This window comes from Diceros bicornis, chromosome 7 (assembly GCF_020826845.1).
Source record: "Diceros bicornis minor isolate mBicDic1 chromosome 7, mDicBic1.mat.cur, whole genome shotgun sequence".
Taxonomy (NCBI): domain Eukaryota; kingdom Metazoa; phylum Chordata; class Mammalia; order Perissodactyla; family Rhinocerotidae; genus Diceros; species Diceros bicornis.
This window is the reverse complement of record NC_080746.1, coordinates 54,923,005-54,944,453: the sequence shown is the minus strand read 5'-3', so window position 1 is coordinate 54,944,453 and position 21,449 is coordinate 54,923,005. Positions and strand designations below refer to the sequence as shown.

General features: G+C 38.7%; 1 protein-coding gene across 1 annotated transcript; it reads right to left on the bottom strand.

Moving 5' to 3' along the window:
- Positions 1–359: 359 nt before the first annotated feature.
- Positions 360–21,361, bottom strand: THAP12 (THAP domain containing 12). Its single transcript, XM_058545575.1, has 5 exons — positions 21,016–21,361; positions 10,283–10,403; positions 6,773–6,880; positions 4,767–4,803; positions 360–3,229 (listed from the first exon to the last, which is right to left on the bottom strand). The coding sequence occupies exons 1-5, from the start codon at positions 21,102–21,104 to the stop codon at positions 1,296–1,298; spliced, it is 2,289 nt and encodes a 762-aa protein (XP_058401558.1). The 5' UTR covers positions 21,105–21,361; the 3' UTR covers positions 360–1,295.
- Between the last annotated feature and the right edge of the window lie 88 nt (positions 21,362–21,449).

The following is a 21,449-nucleotide window of genomic DNA, read 5'->3' as shown; positions in this document are numbered from 1 at the left end:
CAGCACTCCACAAATGCACCCCATTCTGTTTTCTGAAACTCACTTATCTCAACATAAAATAATTCAATGACATCTCTGCAATTATATTCACTCATTCACATTTTAGCCAGCAACAATTACACAAACTCTGACAGTTTCTATCAGGGGCCATACAGCATATAATATAAAAAAAAAAAAAAATCAGTTAGATAAACTTCACATTCAATAATTTCTAACTTAAAATGTCTTTTTCTATACCCCAAGTAGTAAACCATGTACAAAAAAAAAAAAACTTATCTTCAATTGTGAAGGTGATAAATATTTCTGAAAGAATTTACCATAACAATGTTTTGTCCCCACCAAAAATAATGTACCTGAACTTTAAACAAAATTCACATTTTATTTAAGTTGAAATAAACTATACAAAATTGATTTTCTTCACCAAAAATAACAGCAATATTTTCTGTATTATTCCCAGATAAACCACAAAATGCTTATTTTTGTAGGTTTTCCAGGTTTTGCTTATAAATCAAGATGAGGCAGTAGATATAGTCATGGAAAGAGACAGAAGAAAACAGACAAATCAGTTGTCAGTATCCATGGCTTCTGATCCTGTCTTGACCATGAAATAGAAGTGTCCAACATATACCTGCTAGAAAGCTTATGAAGATGTGGGCTCAACAAGGAAATGTAAACAGCAACAACCAGATGTGGAACAACAATGGCAGGCTCTTCCATTCAACCTTTAACTGTAACTTGTTCCTTTAAGTTCATTTGATGTTGACAAAATCTATACTGAAATCCTTGTTTGGTGAGCTCACATGTTTCTCTCACTGTCTGGTGATTCCCTTAACTGTCCATTATAGATTTTTAACAACATACTTAAAACTCCTACTATTCAAAGGTCAATTGTAAGCTTCATTGTAATATTTTGTAAAATGTATTCCTTCCTCCCACACCTCCTCAAAATTTATTTCTTTGAAGAACTGATAATACCTGACAATTGGGTCCAGTGATAAATGTTATGTCTAAAATAACTTAACTAAAACAATTCCAAAGTGCCATCAGCAGAAATCACGCAGAAGTGTAACATGGCACTTTTCAATGCTATCTTCTGGAAGAACAGTTAGGTCTCCAAAGCATGAGAGTTGAAACAGGGACCATTTAAACAGGCAGATTATCAATGGCTAATGTACTCAATGGGAGGCCTACTGGTCAAGATATTCAGTGATTAAGTGGCCTACGTACACCTTACAGCTTTTCTGTAAGATGTTTTCAAATCTCAAATATAAGACAAAGCCTATTTTAAAAGTCTCTTAGGTATTCTCAATGGTTTCTGAATTATCTGTAGGAAGCTCTGACTTAGCTGTATAGAGTTTGATATATGTGTCCACCATTAAATCCAGATCATGTTTTATATCAAAATTTATGTTAAGCAAAGCCAAGTTACTTGACCTTTGGTCTGTCAAAGTGTTCCTCAGGTATGCTTTGAGACGTTTTCGCCCATTTTCATAGCGTTCGTTCTCAACCTTCATCACAGGAAGAATACATAGGACCTTCAGCAGTGCATAAACATTAGGAAAAAACTTGATGTCTGGCAGATGGAGGGCTTCATAAATGGTGGATGGAAGCTCTATATCTTTCCCTCTATGTTTCCACTTGATTCTCCAACAGTGCAGCTCGGCTGAGAGCGTGTCAGGATTGGGTAAGTCACTTCTATACATGTCAGCATGGTGCTCCTCTGACGTATTGAATTTGAGCTGTCCCATGACAGAGGGTACCAGAGATAAGCATTTAAGAGCTTTGAGGTGCTGTTCTGAGAATATATCTTTCAGTTCCTGAATAATGTGTTCCACTGTTGGAACACTTAGAGTTTCTTTATAGTAACCCTCAGAGGTTAGTGGAGATTCCACGTTACCTTGCTGTGCTCTGCGGAATTTCCCAGGGAGTTTCATCTGAATATCAAGTTTGGTTGCCAAATTTGTGGCTTCCTCAAACCAAAATTCATGATAAACTTCAATATTTTCCATCACTTCATTTAGTGAATGCAGCACTGCAGTCAAGCTACTGGCTGCAAAGAAGACATCAGAGGTTTGCCCCTGGAGATTTTTCCCAAAGGCTCTTGTAAAAGATAGAACATTTTTAAGAACAACAATGGTAACTATGAAATCAAAATCTGTTACTGCACTACAGAGGACAAATGCTCGGCCAGCTATACAGTTATTCCATCTAATACTTGTGTCACTATTTATACCGTCTAAACATAAAACAAGTGCCTGGAGGAGGTCCACTAAAATTTCAAAAGCATCGTGCCTGCCTGTCCAATGAGAATGGCAAATCTCCTTCAGTTCTTTACCCCGTTCTTCATTGTTCTGAAAGAGGACAGAAATTACATTGTCAAGCTCTAAAAGCAGTTGTGGTGATCGATGGAAAAAAGAACAAACTTCCTCAATTGTTCCTAATGCAACAGATACTCCCATAACAGGCACGGATTTTGCCAACCACATATTTAAGGCACAGGAAGAGCAGAGTGTGTAGACAGCTTGGGGATATTTCTCTAAAAGTCTAGAAGCAACAACTTTCATTTTGGAAGAAAACCCACTGGACACAATATAAGCCTGACCACGGCAATACTCCATGTTTAATCCCCACTTCTCAGTTATCGTAGTGTGAAATTTCACAGCCAAAATTTCTGCATCAGCTTCATAGGGCAGGAAGCCCACAAATTCCTCTCTCAGGTTATGAGATTCGTCGACAAACCTCACCAACACAGGCAGGTGCTCTTCCCCTGCTATGTCCACTACATCGTCAGTGATAATGGAAAAGAAGTGCGAGTCTCTCACTTCCCTGAGGGTTTCTTCCCGAATGCAGCTCTCACAGATCTCCAGCATCTGTTTCTGCTGTGTTTTTGAACAGAACAATGTGTTAACTGCTGTTGTCTCAAAGCGCTTTCTCAGAACTTCTTCACCAGAATTTATCCGGCACTCCAGCAGTGCTTGAAAGTTATCGGGAGTAAAGAGACCTTCTGGGATTTCATCAGCTTCATGTCCATCCAGAGGTATGTTTTGTTTTCCCATAAGAATCAAAATTTCAAATAAGGATTTTAGGTATTCTTTATTTTCCTTCTCTTCAAGGGTTAAAGGTAAAATGTCTTCATCCTGTTCTTCACCTCCTTCTTCTGCACTGGGGTTCTGAGCATTGCTGTTGTTTATTTCTTTATGTTTCTGCTCCTGTTCAGAAGTTTCATCAACTGGAAAACAAAGAATTAATTTTAAAAACAGGCTCACAAGGAACTATATAAACAAAAAAGTTACACTTTTTATTGGTTAAATATTTAAAATCCAAATTCATTCATTCAACATTCAGGGGGCACCTACTGGACCATAGACCAGGATACAGAGATTAAAATAAGACACTCATGCTCTAGTGTGGGAGACAAATACTGTGAGCAGAGATATTTAATGCTACATGTAAATGCTGTTATAAGAGAGGAATGATTTCTTAGAAACTTAACAACAAGGTACATCACATACACAGAGTAATAACAGATAGTCTATGTCCTCATAAAAAGGAAGGGGGAGAGAACTAATACTTATTGAGGCACTGTGTTGGCATTTTATATGTATCGCATTACTCCCTCTTACAGGTAGGTGATATCAACTCCATTTGACAAATGAGTATCATAAATAACTGTCCAAGGTCACAGATGCAGTTAGAAGGATGGACGTGAAATTCAAATCCAAGCTTGTCTGGCTCCAAGGTTCATGCTGATGCTGTTTCTATCAAACCATTAAGCTATACTTTTATATGGGAGATGAGACAGTTATACAAACCAATATAATATAAAGTATATTCATGCAATTTCGGGGGCTAATATTAGAAATCTTCACCTAATCTCTTCATATTTGGATGGGAAAACTGAGGCCCTGAGGTTAAGCGTCCTGCCCACAGTCATACCTGCAAGTCCTGGCCCCTGTGGTCCCTCTAGGTTCACTTTCTAACCCTCATGGGTGATTAGAAGCTCCAACAACAAAATGAGTGTAGTTCCCCAAATCTGGCACCCTGTTTCAAGCCACTCTATTCTGTACAGAATACCCTTTCTGCCTTTCTTTGCCTGAGTCCCTGTCTCCTCATCTATAAAGGGGGAAAATAATAGTACTTACCTCAGGGCTATTGTGAGAATTAAATGAATAAATATAAGTAAAGCGCTTGGAATAATGACGTGGCACACAGTAAGCACTCCATAAAAAGTTATGTTAATAATAATAGCAGGAGTAGGAGGAAATAGAGGAGAAGAAATAGTAATAACTAACAAAATAAAAACAACTTCTAGTCCTCAGAAGTGGTGACACAGCTCAGGCATCAGTACCTGCAGGCTACTGTGACTCCTTCTCTACAAGGCTAAGTGTCCCCACAGCATTTATTCCTTAAACACTTACCAAGAACTTATTATGCACCACACAGTGGGTGGAAAGAGATTCTGCCCGTCCTTACTGTTGCCTTTCCTTCCCTACACTAGGACACTGTCTGTGTGTATGCCACTCCTACCACACTGAGAACACCTAGTGGGGAGAAGGCAAAGTGGATGGCATAGTGGCACTCAATAAGACAAACTGAACTAAAGACTTTTGTCTCACAGACAATTCCAGACCACAGGACAATGCCTGCCACACTCTTACATCATTCACACGGTAGGCTTTGGACATAAAACATATTTATTTGTCCTTACCAGGTCAAGGCCTTTTTAAAAGGCATTCAGAAGTTGAGTCATTAACACTATCACTTACTTTTTTTCTGTTTCAGTGTCCTGATTTCATCTTCACTCTAAATAAAAAAAAAAGAAAGAGTCACCTTTAAAGAAAACTGAACTGTAGTACGTCATCATAGACTCACAAGTAAAAAGCATATTTTGATTCAAATTTAATTCCTTCAAGAGCATAAATTCTTTATAGGGAATGCATTCTTCAAACAGATGACAGAAAAACCAGAACAATAATTTGCTAACAACTCCAAGCTTATAATAAAATACTAGAGAGGAAAGAATACGTCATGTAACGTACTTATACTTAAATCATCATAACTTTGGGTCACGAGTGTTTACGGGCTAATAAAAGGCATGAAAGTATATCATGTTACTTGGGGCTCAAATCCAAGGGGACACAAATCATGCCTCCTCCACCCCCAACATAACCCTGGAGGAATGCTACGTAAGAAGGAGTTGCTGGATCTCAGAACCTAACACAAAGGCTATGAAAAATCCCTAGAAAACAGAAAGGGACACAGTGCCAATATGGAAGAGAAATGGATGCATACAGCATAGAGGGCCAAGTGGCACATACAGGGTTAGACTGAGGAAGAACTTTCCAGGTGTGTCCTTTTCTCTCCCTCTAACCCACTACAATGCTTAGATCACAACCCACCCCATTACTATTCTGGGGCAGGAAAGCAGCAGTACCAGTGACAGCTGGAGACAGCAGGGTACCTGCTGGGCAGCATGGGACACGATATTGATAACAAGAAATGTCAGCAGGCTAGCCAACCTGGAACTTTCCCTCCTTATCCTGTGGGCTGCCGAATTACAAGGATGGCAGATCTGGAAGACTGTGCCTGTTGTAAGGTATCTGAGGTTCCCTGAGGGGCAGAGTACAGGGACACGATAGCTACAGGATGGGAAGTGGTTGAGCTCCTCACCCCTGGGACATATTCCTAAGAAGAAAGCTGATGTGGAGGACTGTTGTGTAGTGTCAGCATTCATCTATGAGAAGTCCCAGAACAGTTCTGTTCCAAATACTCCAACAGAACAAGAATAGAGATCCCAGAAACAGCTTTGCATATAAGTAAACCCAGCATATGACAGAGGTGGCATCTTATACCAGTGGAGGAAAGGACAGATTAACAGATCATGTTGGGAAAACTGGTTCTCTGTAAGGAGAAAAATAAAATTAGATCCCTACTGGACACTGTACAAACTCCAAATGGATCAAATATCTAAATAAGAAAGGTAAACATAGATGAAGAGGAAAATTAGATAAACGCTATCTTAAAAAAGCACATAGTAGGTGGAATGAAATGACATACATTAAATACAGTAGCATGGATACCAACAGGGAGGGGAGGAATGGGAATGATAATAGTGAAAGAAGGAATAATAAACAAAATAAGGGCCTTGCTAGCAGCAATGAAGACAGAAAGCCACGGACTGAGAAGTCTGAGTAATTTAATTTTGTTCACCTAAGGTCAACAAAAAAACAGGTAAGTTTCAATCATCAGAACTAAATGATATGAAAGGAATATAAAAACATGCATAAATGATGCCATACACAGACTTAAAAGCGTTTTCTAAACACTGTCAGTACTTAATAGTGATAGAATCCTTATCTCTAGTAAAACTATCCAGGTCTTAACTTTTATACTTTCCCTTTCTTTATCCCTTTTTGCTGAATTCTGAAAATATACATCAGCTCCACTTTCCTTACTACAAAAGAAAAAAGTAGTTTTTTTTTTTTCCTTCTTCTTCCCAGGAAGGAAAGAAGCTACTGGACTGTAATTAACAGCATACTTTGGCCCAAGTCAATGAGTATCAAGTGGCTAAATTTGAGGGAGATTTTCCAATTTAAATACTAAAACAAACTAATCATCTTACATCCAGGCTACCTCAATAATAACCGTAGCATTCATTTCCCATAATGCTTTTGAAATAGAGAGTAATTTGGTTCAATTTTAACATGAATGCATCTATATTTGATCTCATAGTATTACGGGGAGTGGGAAAGCTGAAAGCACATTGACATACCAATTCTTTTATTCGTTTTCTGTGTCTACTATGTGGATTGTTCAAATGACTGGTAAGATCAAATATTGTTGGTATTGCATTATCTCGAAGAACTGTCCTATAAGGACTCTGAAAAAGAAAAACGTGTTAATTCAGAGACGGTTCTTAAGAATGTATTACACATAAATAAAATTCTACATTAATGATTTGCCCAGTACTCCTTCAACTCCAGCTCTAAAGTGTAGAGACTTGCAAAATTGATGATATCAGTCCAGATCGGCTTATTATTTCTAACTCTTTTTGCATTTGCCCTTCTGGCAATCTTCCTATTATAAAAAAAGGAACTGAATTGATGGTAGGCATAAAAAATAAAATGTATTTGCATTTTGCATATATATTTCTAATTCAGCCTCCCAGCTACTTTATCTGTTCTGCCCTTCCATGAGCCCATAAAATCTACAGCAGGTACAAAGGTTTCTCTAATAATCTATCCTCTTGTATGTTCTATAATAATTCTCCCCTCCTTTACCTGCTGTTCACTCCACTTTTGCTACTATTGTTAAGAAGCATCAGTTAAATAATATTGGACTAGGACCCAGGAGACCTAGGAACTAGTCCAAACCCTACCAGTGAGTCACTATGAGACCCTGGCCAAATACTTTCCCCTTTTGGACTTGTTCCCTCTTCTGAATAAAATTCAGATATTGAACTAGATCAACACTTTCCAAAATGAAATTATTCACATACTAATGATCATGTTTGCCATTTCAGTTATATCACCATCTGTACTTCCACACAATCTACTCACTTTTTTAGTTAACATTGTCTTAAGCAATAAAAACTATAAAATAATGATTTGATAGGCTAGTTATATTTTTAACACACATCATGAAACTTCTAAAATAAAAATTGATCCATGTGCCACCTGAAATCACTCATACCACAAGTGATATACATAATCATACTTTTGCAAACACTAAACTAGGTATTTCTAAACTCCCTTCTTATCCTAATGTTCTTATCATTGAGGGATGACTATCCTCTATCCTAATTCCTGCTAACCTAATCCAATCTGGCTAGAAGCTGAATGCATACTTAGATGGTGAGTCTTCCATAGCCAGCCCAGAAGAGGTCAGGTAGGGACACCAAGTTTACTAAGAGGTAGAGGAACAGATGAATAACTACTACTACACTCCCCCTAGCTAGTCCAAAGAAACAGCGCTTTAATTTCTTCCCGAATTTGCACTGATGAAGACAAAATACACTTCATTTTAAAAAGCTTTCCTGGGAGCAGTGATTGTTTCAAAGCTGACTATTGAAGCATGTTCAAAGTATATGCCAAACAAAAAGAACAACTCCTATATTTTTTCACCCAGGAAAGGAAAGTTAGGAAGATATGAAGGAAAAATACACAACTAAAAGGCACACATTATCTGAGGTTTTATCCAAACAGTTGTTAAACACATTTGGGAAAAATTTCTATTCAGATTCAATATTTTCTATTTCAATCCCATGCCTCACAGAAAACACAAAGAAGAAAATCTATTTCTTAATGACATTCAGCTTCTAGTGCTGGGCCAATAGTGCTGGGCCAATTATCCTGAGTCTACTAGGGAGTTTGAATTAGGAATTGATTAGGGACACAATCATTGAAGGGAGCAAAAATTATACTATAACCAAAGTGTTTCATCTTTCCCACGTAGCAAACATGTCAAAAAGCAAACGCACACATACACAGTCAACTCTTGATATCTTACCAATTATTAAACAAGGAGAGGATGGATATTTAAAAATTCAAATAAAATTAATTTGCTATAAAGCAAAGATATGACAGACCAGAAAACAGAATATATGAATGATAAACATGCAATTTTTTATAAATATTTATTTATAAGTACACATACCAAAAGGGGCTATATTCAATTCGTGTACATAATAATTTTAACTCAGTATCAAGATTTAATCTTTAACTGCTGAATTAAAGTTTGAGCATAAAGCAATGATCTTACTCTAGCATCAAAGATAATATCTGGCTTTGGTTGAACTAGCCACAAATGTTTACTGATGAGATCTTAAATGCCAAAACAATGAGGTCAAAACTCTTAAACATTTGGATATAGATACCAGATAATCCAGCTTTTAATAGCAGTATCTTCTATGTGTGTAGAAAGAACATTTTCTCTCATTTGCACTAATTTATTCAAGAGTTAAGAATCATGTGGAAATTTAAAAAGCGAAAATAGCTCATCTTTCTGTTCTATGCTCTAAGCAAGAATATGAGTGAACTATATTTTAAGTTTTTCACATTAATTTTGTTGGAATTATCTAATTAAGAGACCATATTTATTACTAAAATAAAAGTATAAAAATGCTTATGGCTTGTGTATTTAAAATAATAATTTGGGATATTTTTACTTAATGTCAAGAACATAAAAGTAGTTTGCCTTTGAAACATATGAAATCTCTTACTTTGGCTGATCATTATGACCCTCTTAACAAAGCAAGGCAAAAATATCCCTCAAATATTCGTGATTAAACTGTTGAACCGGAAGTGGCTCACCTCCCAATGACTTCACAAGTATCTGCTTCAATTAATTTTGAGAAATAAAATAACCCAATCATTCTTTAGTTTTCTGATGCCTCTGCAAAATGCATCTGAAAAAAATATCAAAATAAATTGCTGCATAACAACATATAGTGGACCTTCAAATCAAGTTTATGTCTATCCCAATATCTGAGATGATACATTAGTTATACCTACACAAGAATATATTATTTGTTTAACAAAACTGTCTTTCTAACCAGTTTTTAAACTGTTTCAAGTCTGCTTCATTTCAATCAAATCTGCCCTATTTGTGCATTTTATGAATCACAGCAATAACAGAATCATAGAGGATTATAAATCTTAGATCTCAGGAATTATCTGGTCTAATCTCATTAGAAATTGGGGCCCAGAAAGGGGAAGTGACTTGGCCAAATTCACACAGTTAACAGTAGTAAGGCTGGGAGACCCAGGTCTTGATATGCAATTGCCAATTATTGATGGAAATGTTTTTTTCACATTAATTGTATGATTTGCTTCCTGTTGTATCTAGCACATAAAAATTAAGAATTGGTTCTACCAACATACACAAAAACACGAAAACAAAGAGCTCCATTGGTCAATGAAGATTTCACTCATAAAAAAGCTCTAGAGAAGCTGCTCCAAATAAAAATGCCAAGTTTACCTTAAATACACACTTTTATAATCATCCAAAATTTTCTGAAGGCTACACAGGAAGTTTAAAAGTGGCTACCTCTGGTGAGCAGGAATGGGGCATCAGAAACAGGAGGGTTAAAAAAAGGGTTTTAAAAACAATATAGATACTATTCAGCTCTAATTTGTCTTCTTAAAATGAAAGAAGAAAAAAAAAATGGCTGGGTGTAAGGATACCCTCCAACATTAATAAATAAAGGTTTACATTTCCAACCAGATATGGAGTGAGTGAGAGAGAGAGAAAACAAAAAAAACTAAGCCCTCCTATTACTTACAGTTCTACAGATCATAGAGGTCTCAAAGTGTTTGGCACATAATCGATAATGTTTATTTAGTTGATCAGGTGTTTTATCTTCTAAGTCTGCTCTCCTACAATTCTCCACCCACTTCTGGCATCTATAAATAAAACCAAAACATAATTATGGAATATGAGCTCAACATTTAAATTTCAGCATTCAGTTTTAAGGCAATTATATACTATGGACAATGGATTTCTGCTCCCCTCTACCTGCAGAACATAACGTCATTTGAAGAAATTGATTAACAACAAAATGAGAGCTGGAAGAAACCTTAGAAATCATTTAGTACATTCAATTACAGACAAGGTAAGTAACTTGCTCAAGTCATGTACAAAATCAGCAGCAAAACTAGAACTTAAACCTGAGTATTTCAACTCCCAGGACATCCTAGCATCAGAGAGGACTCCATCATCAAGAGTATAAGCAAAAAGTTGCACAACTATGAGGACAATGCCTAACATTCCCCTCAGGATTTCAACTTAAACAAGCATATGAAACAACACTGTCACTGTAGAAAATTAGTAAGTAGATGTTCTATAAATAACTAGAGTGTCTTACAGAAGCATGATCGCTGTATTCATTTGCCTTATTATGAACATGATTTATCATCTACAATGATATGTACAGACTAGATTGCAAGCTCCATAAACACAGGGATTATGTCTACACAATCTAGTACACGGAAGGTGTAGAAGATAGTAAAGAAGACAAAGTCCATACTCTCTTGGTCTTAAATATCTGCAGAAAAACTAATAATAATAATAATAATGATATAATGCTTACTAAGCACTTATGATGAGCCAAACACTGTCCTAAGTCCTTTCCAAAAGGTGCACTATTATTATCCCCCTTGTGTAGATGAAGAAACGAAGGCACAAAAATGTTAAGTAATTTGCTAAAGGTTACAACAAACTAGATCTTTCCTTCATTCCTCAAGTTTCTAAGAATAAAAATTCTGCCATGAATAAACAGTGCCACAAGGTTGAAAACATATCTTATAATTACATCATAGTATATTTTCTTATGTCTTAGCATTACAATTCACCCCTCCACACACTCTGACACTTAACTGCCTCCACTCTCAATATGTAAAACCACAGTGAAATGTGATTTTCTAACCTAAACTAAAACCACACCTAAACTGTACAGCATTTCATTCGACCAAGAAGTAGGACTGCCCACAGTAATGATGACTAAGATGTCCATATTTTAATCATATTTTTATATAGTTGTGCAGTATGATTATAAACACTTCATGTTTCAACATCCAAATATTTAGTATAAAAACTGCCTCACTATAAAATAATTTGCCATATTGCTACAGTTAACTTTGCTTTTTAATTCTTAAATCTCTGGAGACTTTCCACACAGAACACCACTGTCTGTAGTATCTCTGAACTAAGTTGAAACAGCTTTCTGATACCAAGAGCACTCAGATTCAACAAAGCATAGATTGGGCAGAGAGCCCAATTAACTACATCTATGTCTTCCATATCAAATACCTAGAAATAAATCTAATGAAAGATGTGCAAGATGTTTAACACAAAAATTTTTTAAATAAATGGGAGGATATACAGGTTCATGGATTGGTATACTGAATTCTAAAGGTATCAATTCTCCCCAAATTGATTTACTGATTCAATACAATCACAATCCCAACAAGTTATTTTGTGCATGTGTGTGTGTGTTTGTGTGTGTGACAGAGAGAGAGAGAGAAGAAATGACAAGATGATTCTAAAACTTTTTATACAGAAATTCAAAGGACTAAGAATAGTCAAGACAATCTTGAAAAAAAGAAGTTGAAAGACTTACACTACCAGATATTAAGACTTACTATAAAGCTTACTAAGACAGTGTGGTATTATCACAAGGATAAAACAAATGGAACAAAATGGAGAGCTACGGACACCTAAGACAAAGGTAGCACTGCACAGCAGCGAAAAGGAAATTTTTTAAAATAGTGCTGAGTCAGTTGGAATGAATCTTGATCCCTACTTTCACACCATATACACAAAAATAAATTCCAACTGAATTGTAGATCTAAATGTGAAAGGTAAAACAATAAAGCTTCTAAAAGATAACACAAGAGACTATCTTCACTACCTTGGAACAGACGCAGTTCTCTTAAAGAAGGCAACAGAAAACACAAACTAGAGGAAAAGATGAATTAGGCTACTTTAAAATTAATAACCTTTCTTCATTAAAAGAAGCCATTTAAGAGTGAAACGGCAACACACAAAAGGGAAGAAGGTATCTGCAATACATACATATATCCAACAACGGACTCATATCCAAAATATATATGAAGAACTTCTACAAATAAATCAGACAACACAATACAAAAATGGGCAAGAGACTTGAACAGGCAATTTACAATAAAAAGGTTATCCAAATGGCCAATACACAGGAAAAAAAATGCTCATTAAAAAAACTCAATCTCATTAGTCATCAGGGAAATACTAATTAAAACCACAACAAACTATTACTACATACCTGAAAGAATAACTACAACGTAAAAGAGACAATATCAAATGTTGCTGAGAAGGTGACCAGCTTTGCCCATCAACAGTAGAAAGGCTAAACTGTAGTATACTATTACACATGGAATACTATTTGGCAATGGGAATGAACAAACTAGCTAGATCTCACAAACATAATGTTGAGCAAAATAAGCCAGGAGTACATACTATGTGATTCCTTTCATATTAAGTTCAAGAACAGGCAAAACTCATCTACAGTGATTGTGCAGAAAAAGAGTTAACACAGCAGGCCTGAGATTGCTATCCTTAGAAAGCCTCGTTTGTAAGGTTGGCCTTTTGGCTGGTGTCTGGGAACTTCGTCGGTAAAAAGTTCCCTACACTGACACAGAACTTTCCCTAACTGATAAGGTGGCTCGCCGTGCCTGAACTGTTTGTGCATACCATATGATTTATACTGAACACTTGCCTTCCTTCCAGGAGTCTGGAATTTTAGTATATGCTAGGCAGAGAGTGTCTATGTGACCAGACCCCGATAAAAACTCTAGGCACTGGGTCTCTAATCAACTTCTCTAGGCAGAAACATGACACATGTTACTGCATTTTCATTGCTGGGGAAAAGTGGGCTCTGTGTGACCCCTCACAGGAGACAGAACATAAGGAAGCCTAAACATGGATGCCTCCGTACTCTACCTGTGCTTTTTCTCCTTATGGTCCAGATGTGTGTTCTTACTACGTGGCTATAATAAATCTTAGCTGTGAGTACAACTATATGCTAAGTTGTGTGAGTCCTTCTAGTGAATCTCTGAATATAGGGGGTAGCCTTGGAGACCCCCAACACAGTGATGATAGTCAGAAGAGGGGATACATTTGGAGGGGGTGAGAACTAGGAGTGGGCACAAAGGAGGATTCTGAGGTGCTGGTAACGCTGTATCTTGGACATTTCCAGAGTATGTTCATTTGTAAAAATTTATCACGTTCTAGACTACCATTTTTGCACTTTTCTCTATGTACGTCATATATCAATAAAATAGCTTCCTCTCATTCTTCCCGTTCTCAACAACCAAAAAATCTAACGTGTGAAGTCAGACAGTGGCTACTACTGGGGAGAGTGGGATAATGACTGAGAGTGCCACAGAGGAGAGGGAGTTTGGGATGTTAGCAATATTCTCCTTCTTTTTTTTTTAATCTGGTCAAGTCTTATGGACATGTCACTGAACATCCTGTAAGTCATACACTTACGATTTGTGATATTCTGTGTATATATACATTTTACACCAATAAAGTTATAAAAATTACATATGACCACAAGTCTTTTAATATACATGCATGTATGTATGTACATGTATATATAAAGTTACATGCTTATATAAGTATATACATACTTACATAATTATCTCTCAAATTTTTCTTTTTTTTACCAGTATCTCCCCTTTCTGAGCTCTCCCTGTCATTTTTCTGTGCCTTGTACTCCAGACTCTGTAGCCTTTTCCCTTAGCAGAATGGAATGACTCCCCAAATCCATCTACTTCCAAACTGTTCTTTTGCCTTTCTCTAACCCCTTCGCCAAGCTGCCAAGTAAATGTTTTAAAAAGCCTGTTTGAGAATGTCTTTCCCTGCTTAAGATCCTTTCGTGGCTTCTCGTTACTCTCAGGATAAAAAACCAACTCCTCACATGTCTTACAAGGTCCTGCACAATCTGGACCCTGTCTACCTTTCCATCTTTGTATCACACCACTCTTCCACCCTCCTTGCCCCTCACACGCCTTACTTCAGTTTCAGGAACGTACCGTGATCACTTCTATCCTAGGGCTGTTCCCCATGCTGTTTATTCAGCCTCGTACCCTCTTCCTGTAGTTTTTTTTAACTTCCTTTACACAGGAAAGCCTATGCAAAGATCAGCCTTCATATCTTAGCTCAAATGTCATCTCTTGAGGGAAACTTTTCCTGACTCAGATGTGTATATATATATGTCTATCAGTATGTATACACACATCCCCCCAGGTACGTAAGGCTCCTCTACCTCTCTCTACATGGTCTCTCAACATCCTATATTTATCCTACTATAGTATTACCATCAGGATAAACGTGTCCTAGTATCTCTCATCTTAAAAACTCTCTTAACCCTGATCTTCTGCATAGCAAAACTAGCTAGAGTCCATTTTCACTGTATCCACTTTCTCTCACATTCTCTCCTCAATCAATTCCAAGGAGGCTTCTGCTTTATCCTTTTCCCACTGAAACTGTTCAAGATTACTAAAGATTTCCATCTTGCCAAAGCCAATGGACACTTTCTATCATCATCTTAATCACGTTTTCAGTACTATTCAACCATCATCAACCACTCCTTTTTAAGTTTTGTTTTTAATTTTTTCCTTCAATGGTCTCCTACTAATGCAGCATTTCCAAAAACATATTCCAAGGAATACCAGTCAAAGAATTGTTCCATTTATTAAAAAAAGGTTTCATGGGCAAATAAGTTTGGGTAATATTACAAATTTTATCCTACTCTTGGTGTTTTAGACATTCTTGTGGGACCTTGAACAAGTTAGCTAACCTCGCTGTGCCTGCTTTGGTCATCTGAAAGCAGGGACTATCCCAAAATTTATTGTGAGGGTTAAACAAAATAATGTACATAAAACACATAGAATAGTGCCTGGCACACAGAATATGAAGTATTCTATAAGAAGTATTATTTATAATTACAACTCACAGCATTTTTGGAGGATTAAATGAGATGATATGAAAGCACTGTAAGATCCTACTTTACAGAAGCAATTCTCAAACTTCATAGTCTTAGGACCCCTTTATAGATTACTGAGGACCCCAAGAGTTTTTGTTTATGTGGGTTTTATCTACCAATATTTATCATTATAGAAATTAAAACTGAGAAAAATTTCTTAATATTTATTAATTCACTAAAAATAGCAATCCCATTACATGTTAACATAGATAATGTTTTAATGAAAAATAACATTTTCTAAAACAAACAAAAAACATTTGGTGAAAAGAATGACATTGTTTTCCATCTTTGCAAATTTCTTTAATGTCTAACTTAATAGAAGATAGCTAGATTCTCACCTCTGCTTTTGCATTTAATCTGTTGCCATATGTTGTTTTGGTTGAAGTATAGGAATAAAATCTGGCCTCACACAGATATGCAGTTTAAAAAGGTTATTAAAATATTCATCCTTTTCCCACATAATGGTGGATGTTCTTGTTTGATACTACACTGAAACTCCACAGGTGGTGATTTCTTTAAAGATCAGTTGCAACGTGGAATCTGAAACCAGACCAATGAGCCTTTTCACACTGTTACATTAAAATCCATTGGTCTATTCTACACTTTGAATATAGCTTTGCTCCATGCATGCCTTTGTAAAATCATGAATGGGTCAATTCGGAAAATATTAGTTCACTGAGTTACGCAGACCATCTGAATGATAAACACATTTCATTACACAATATATTTAAAAAGTCACATTTATCAATATTACTATTGATCTCATCAGAAAAGGCTTTAAGTAACAGAAAGCTGTCAGGTTCAAGGTGGTACATATAAATTTTTCAAAATTCTAATATTTGCTTAAATGCTTGAATGTCAGTTGTTTTACTTGAAGTGGCAGGCTTATTTCATTCATTTCCAAGAAAACGTCTACCAAACACCTGTGTGTGAATAATCATACTTAGGAAATTTTAGAAAATACAATATGCAACTTATCAGAGCAATGATGTTATTATATGTCATGCAGCCCCTGAAAAACTCCACCGTAGGCAACTAGACTTTCCGTGGTGAACACAATGCAGTCTATACTGAAGTCAAAAATATAATGATGTACCCTTGAAATTTATATAATGTTATAAACCCATGTGACCTCAACAAATAAATAAAACTCTATTGAACGCTCCTGAGAATGAGCACGAAAAAGGCAAATAATGTCAAGAGTGCTATTATGACAAGTTTTTACCTTGTGGACTCCTTGAAAAGCTCTTGGGGACCCCTCATGAATGCCTGGAAAACTACCACTTTGCATTTTACAAGGTAGAATACATCAACTCTCAAATTACTTTGATTAAATTGCCAAAAGAACCTTGGAAGACTTCACCACCTCAGGCGTGAGTTAGTACTAAGTGCCTGAGGGGGAAGAAGAGGGCTTCAACTGACCAACTTACTCTAACAGGAGCAATTCATTAGCTCTACCTGTACCTTCACCTGGTCTGGGGATGAGCTCCACTGAGAACTGGCCCCAGGTTCCTGCCATGCCTTGGCATCAGTCAAGCCATCCTTGTTTTAGGCATTTTTTTTTCTTTCTTTCTTTTTTTTAAGGTATTTATTTATTTTTTTTGGTAAGATCAGCTCTGAGCTAACATCCATGCTGATCCTCCTCCTTTTGCTGAGGAAGACTGGCCCTGGGCTAACATCCATGCCCATCTTCCTTTACTTTATATGGGACGCTGCCACAGCTTGGCGTGACAAGCGGTGCCTCGGTGCGCTCCCAGGATCCGAACCGGGGCCGCCAGCAGCAGAGCGCACACACTTAACCGCTACGCCATGGGGCCGGCCCCTCTTTAATTTTAGGTAATCTGTGACCTCCCTGCCACTGCCCTAAGGCAAGTTGATTCTATTATTTTATATTTAAAAAAAAAAAAGAAAAAGTACATTAATGTCACTTTTTCTAAACCAATAACAGCTATATAGTATGAAATTCCACACTGAACCCTTTATTAATTACACTCTTGAATTTTAAATTACTTCTAAATAGCTGTTTCTAAAAGTGTGCATGGAATTTATAAATATGATGAATGGGAAATGTACGATTTAACAGCATTAAATATATCTATCATTGTTAGTTAGCAATGTTAGTTAACTTTTGAAGAACAGATTGGTAATGTTACCTTTTATCGACCTTCCCTACAACCCATTTACAGAAAAAAACTAATTATAATTAATAAGCCTAAAAATACTGTTATTAATTCAATAAACACCTCTGGAAACTACTTCTTTAATTAACTCTGGACATGGTAAAAAAGAAACTGTCAAATACAGCAGAATTTGAAATCCTATCGTATGGAGATCGGATCTGGATTAAAAAGTTAAGACCTTGAAGACATTATGTTAAGTAAAATAAGCCAGACATAAAAGGACAATTATTGTATGATTCCACTTAAATGAAGTACCTAGTAAAAGACTAATTCATGGAGACTGAAAGTGGATTAGAGTGGGGAGGGAGTTATTGCTTAATGGTTAGAGTTTTTGCTTGAGGTAATGAAAAAGCTTTGGGAACAGATAGTAGTAATGGTTGCACAACATTGTGGATGTAATTAATGCCACTGAATTATACACTTAAAAATGGTTAATGGCAAATTTTACATTACATATATTTACCAAAATTTAAAAATTAATGTAATATACCAAAAACCATTGAATTATGCACTTTAAATGGATGAATTGTAGGGTATGTAAATTATATCTCAACAAAGATGTTTAAAAAACAGTTAGGAAAAGTTCATAATTTGGTCTTGAAATACTCAAAGGGTTCTTATAGAAAAGGGCACACATTTGCTCAGTGCGACCCTAGGGACAAAACTAGGACCTCCAAAGCGTAAATTACAGGGAGGCATATTTCCACTCAATACAAGGAAGAAACAATGCCAAAGCTGTCCAAAATTCTCAAGTGTCCCCTCACAAAGGAGAGAACCATCATTGGAGGTGTTTTAGCAAAGGTCCAACTTTCAGGAATGCACAGGACCCCTAAAGGGTCCATAAATACCTTGATGGTGGAATGCAAAATTGTGTGTCTATGTCTTTTCTCAAGGTAGAGTCTTTATGTTAGATTCTCAAAAGGGACAGTGACCTCAAAAAACGTTAAAAAGCCACTAACATTGAGAGAATTCCAGCATTTCAAGGGATACTGCACTAATCTAAAAACTCCTTCCAAATCTGAGACTGTAAGCCCCTATACGTCATACTCTCTCCTAAAGAGTGTCATGAAAAGAGCATTCACTGCATATGGACACAAATGACCTGTGGTCCAGAACTGACTAGCGGTGCCCTCATTGTGCAAATGAAATATACTCCCAAGAATGCCCTTGGGCTTAAATTTGGGCAAAGGAAGATAATGCTTAATGAGGTAAAACCCAGTCAGATTCAGATGTTCCTCTTCTCCGCTCCCATAGAACCCAACAGCTATTCCTCACTCTCCTGAGCTAGTTTCTCCTCATCTCCCTGAACTCGAAACACTAGGGAAGGCCCAGGGCTCAATCCTCAGACCCACTCTGCATTATTTACTCGGTACCATGGCTTTGCATATCTTTCAGAACACCGGTATTTACAATCTCCAGTCTGGAAGTCTCTGCATTCCGGACTTGTGTATCTTTTTACGGTTTTAGCTCTTAAATATTTAGGTCATTGATCTAAATATGGATCATTTTGAGTTCATTTCTGGATATGGTATAGAAAAAGACATCTATTCTTGAACCTATCAGGCCTCTCGAAATTCTCATGTTCCAAACCAAACTTTTTATATTTCTCCACCAAACCTGCTCCTCCTAGTCTTCCACAGCTCAGTAAATGCTCAGGTTAAATATCTTCGAGTCATCCTTGACTTCTCTCTTTCTCTTACAACCCACATCTAAACCATTGACAAATCCTGTTGGCTTCACCTTCAAAACACATCTCAAATACAACTTACCACCTCCTCCTCTACTAACCTGGATTATTGCAAATGCCTTTAACTGGTCTTCTTGCTCTCACCTTTGCTTCCCTACAATCTATTGAACAAGCAGCCAGTGATCCTATTTAAAGTTTAAGTCTCTCTGCTCTAAGCCCTTCGATGACTCTCTATATCACTCAGAATAAATGCCATAGGGCTTTCCATGGTCCACGATGCCCTACACAATTTGCCCCTACCCACACATACACTTTTCTAGTCTCATCTTTCCCCCCTCTCTCCTTCCTTAAACCAGCTCTAGCAGACCACAGTCGTCTGGCTGTACCTCTAACAAGCATGCCCTGCCTTTGCAATAACTGTTTCCACAGCCTGGAATGCTCTTCCCCTAGATATCTCCCTGGCTGGCCCCCTCCTGTACTTCCGGTCTTTGCTCAAATTCACCTTAGTGAGGCCTTCTCCGATCACCCCACTTAAAGCAGCAGTTGTGCCTCCTCTGCCACTCCTCATTCCCCTACCCCCAACATTGGCTCTTTCTTCCTAGTACTTAGCACCATCTGACTCACTGTATGCTTACTTGTCCATTTTCCCCCACTCGAATGTAAACTCCACGAGAGTACGGTCTTTGTTCATCTGTACACTCTTAGTGCTCAGAAGAATGCCTAGCACATAGTAGGCCTTTACTAAATATGTGTGGAACTAATAAATAGATAGCGTGCTATAATATAATCACCTGCCTATCTGTCTCCTTAATGGACTGGGAGCTTTCTGCAGGCAGCAACACTGCCTCATTCACCTCTGAATTTCCAGCGCCTAACAACGGTGCTTGGCACATAGTAGGTAGGTATTGACTGGAAATGAATGAATCCACAAGAGGCCCATGAAACATCCTCAGCCTTCAAACACAGTCTCTACGCTACCACTCTCTAAATGTAAGTCAGATGAGAGTGTGGGTTGCCTCAAGGAAGAGGTTTCAATACCAACTCCTGCGCCCTCCCGCGTAAGTCCCCCCGTCCCGCCGTTAGCCCCACAATAACCAAGTGCGATAATGAGTAACGGTCAGAGCCAGAAGTTGAACCATGAACAAGTGCGAAGGAGGGAGTGGTTGTGACTTCAGATCAAACAAGGTGGCCGGACTCCAAAAAGAAACACCGTCCCGGGGGTGGTGGGAAAGAGAGGGAAGGGCTCGGTGACCACAACCAGAGGATCCAAGTCCCTCTTTTGACAGCTGAGAAAACTAAGGCCCAAAGAGAAAAGCGTCTTGCCCGAGGTCACACAACACCCTAACCAGGGCGAGAACCCACCGATCCCGCCCGCGCGCCGCCCCAGCCGCTTATTTCGGGAGGTGCCCTCCGCCGAGCCCCCGCCGACGCACGTGCTCCGGGATCCCACGGGCGCCCGCCCGCCCACTGCTCGCGGCACGCTCCCCGCCTCGGTCCGAGGCTGGGGTCGACGACGGCGCCCCCCCACGGCCCTCTCGGCCCCGGAGCCCGCCGGGGGCCAGCGGTGGGCAGCGCGCCCCGCGGAGGTAGGCCCGGCCGCCCGCTCGGCGCGCGCCGCTCACCTGGCCGGGTCCCGCGGGAACCTGAAGAAGGCCAGGTCCGACTGCGTGCTCTTCCGCGTGCAGTTGGGGGCAGCGCAGAAGTTCGGCATCGTCGCCCGCCCGCCGGCCGGCCCAGCCCTCCCCTCCCCGCCTCCTCAGGGCAGCCCGCCCGCCCGTCGGGGCCGGGGAGGGGAGCCAGGCCGGCCGGCCGGCTCGACAGGGCCGGCGCGCCGGGGGGAGGGGCGGGCGGGCGAGAAGCCGCGAGGGGCAGGAGGGGCGCCGCGGTCCGAGGCTGGGCTGGGGACGCGGCTCCACAGTGCTGTGAGCGGCCGGGAGGATTTACCGCCGTCGCCGCCGCTGGTGCACCTCCCGCCCGCCCGGGACGCTGCCGCCGCCTTCCCACAATGCACCCCGGCGCCCGGGGGTGCCCTCTCTTCCCTCAGCCTTCCGCCCCC

What these genes read in the sequence shown, in the direction of transcription:
- THAP12 (XM_058545575.1), bottom strand. Translation starts at nt 21,104, where the DNA reads ATGCCGAACTTCTGCGCTGCCCCCAACTGCACGCGGAAGAGCACGCAG. An exon ending in CCTCTATGATCTGTAGAACT is followed by an intron (nt 6,881 to 10,282) that starts GTAAGTAATAGG and finishes TTTCTTTTTCAG; the next exon opens with AGTCCTTATAGGACAGTTCT. An exon ending in GACACTGAAACAGAAAAAAA is followed by an intron (nt 3,230 to 4,766) that starts GTAAGTGATAGT and finishes TTTGTTTTCCAG; the next exon opens with TTGATGAAACTTCTGAACAG.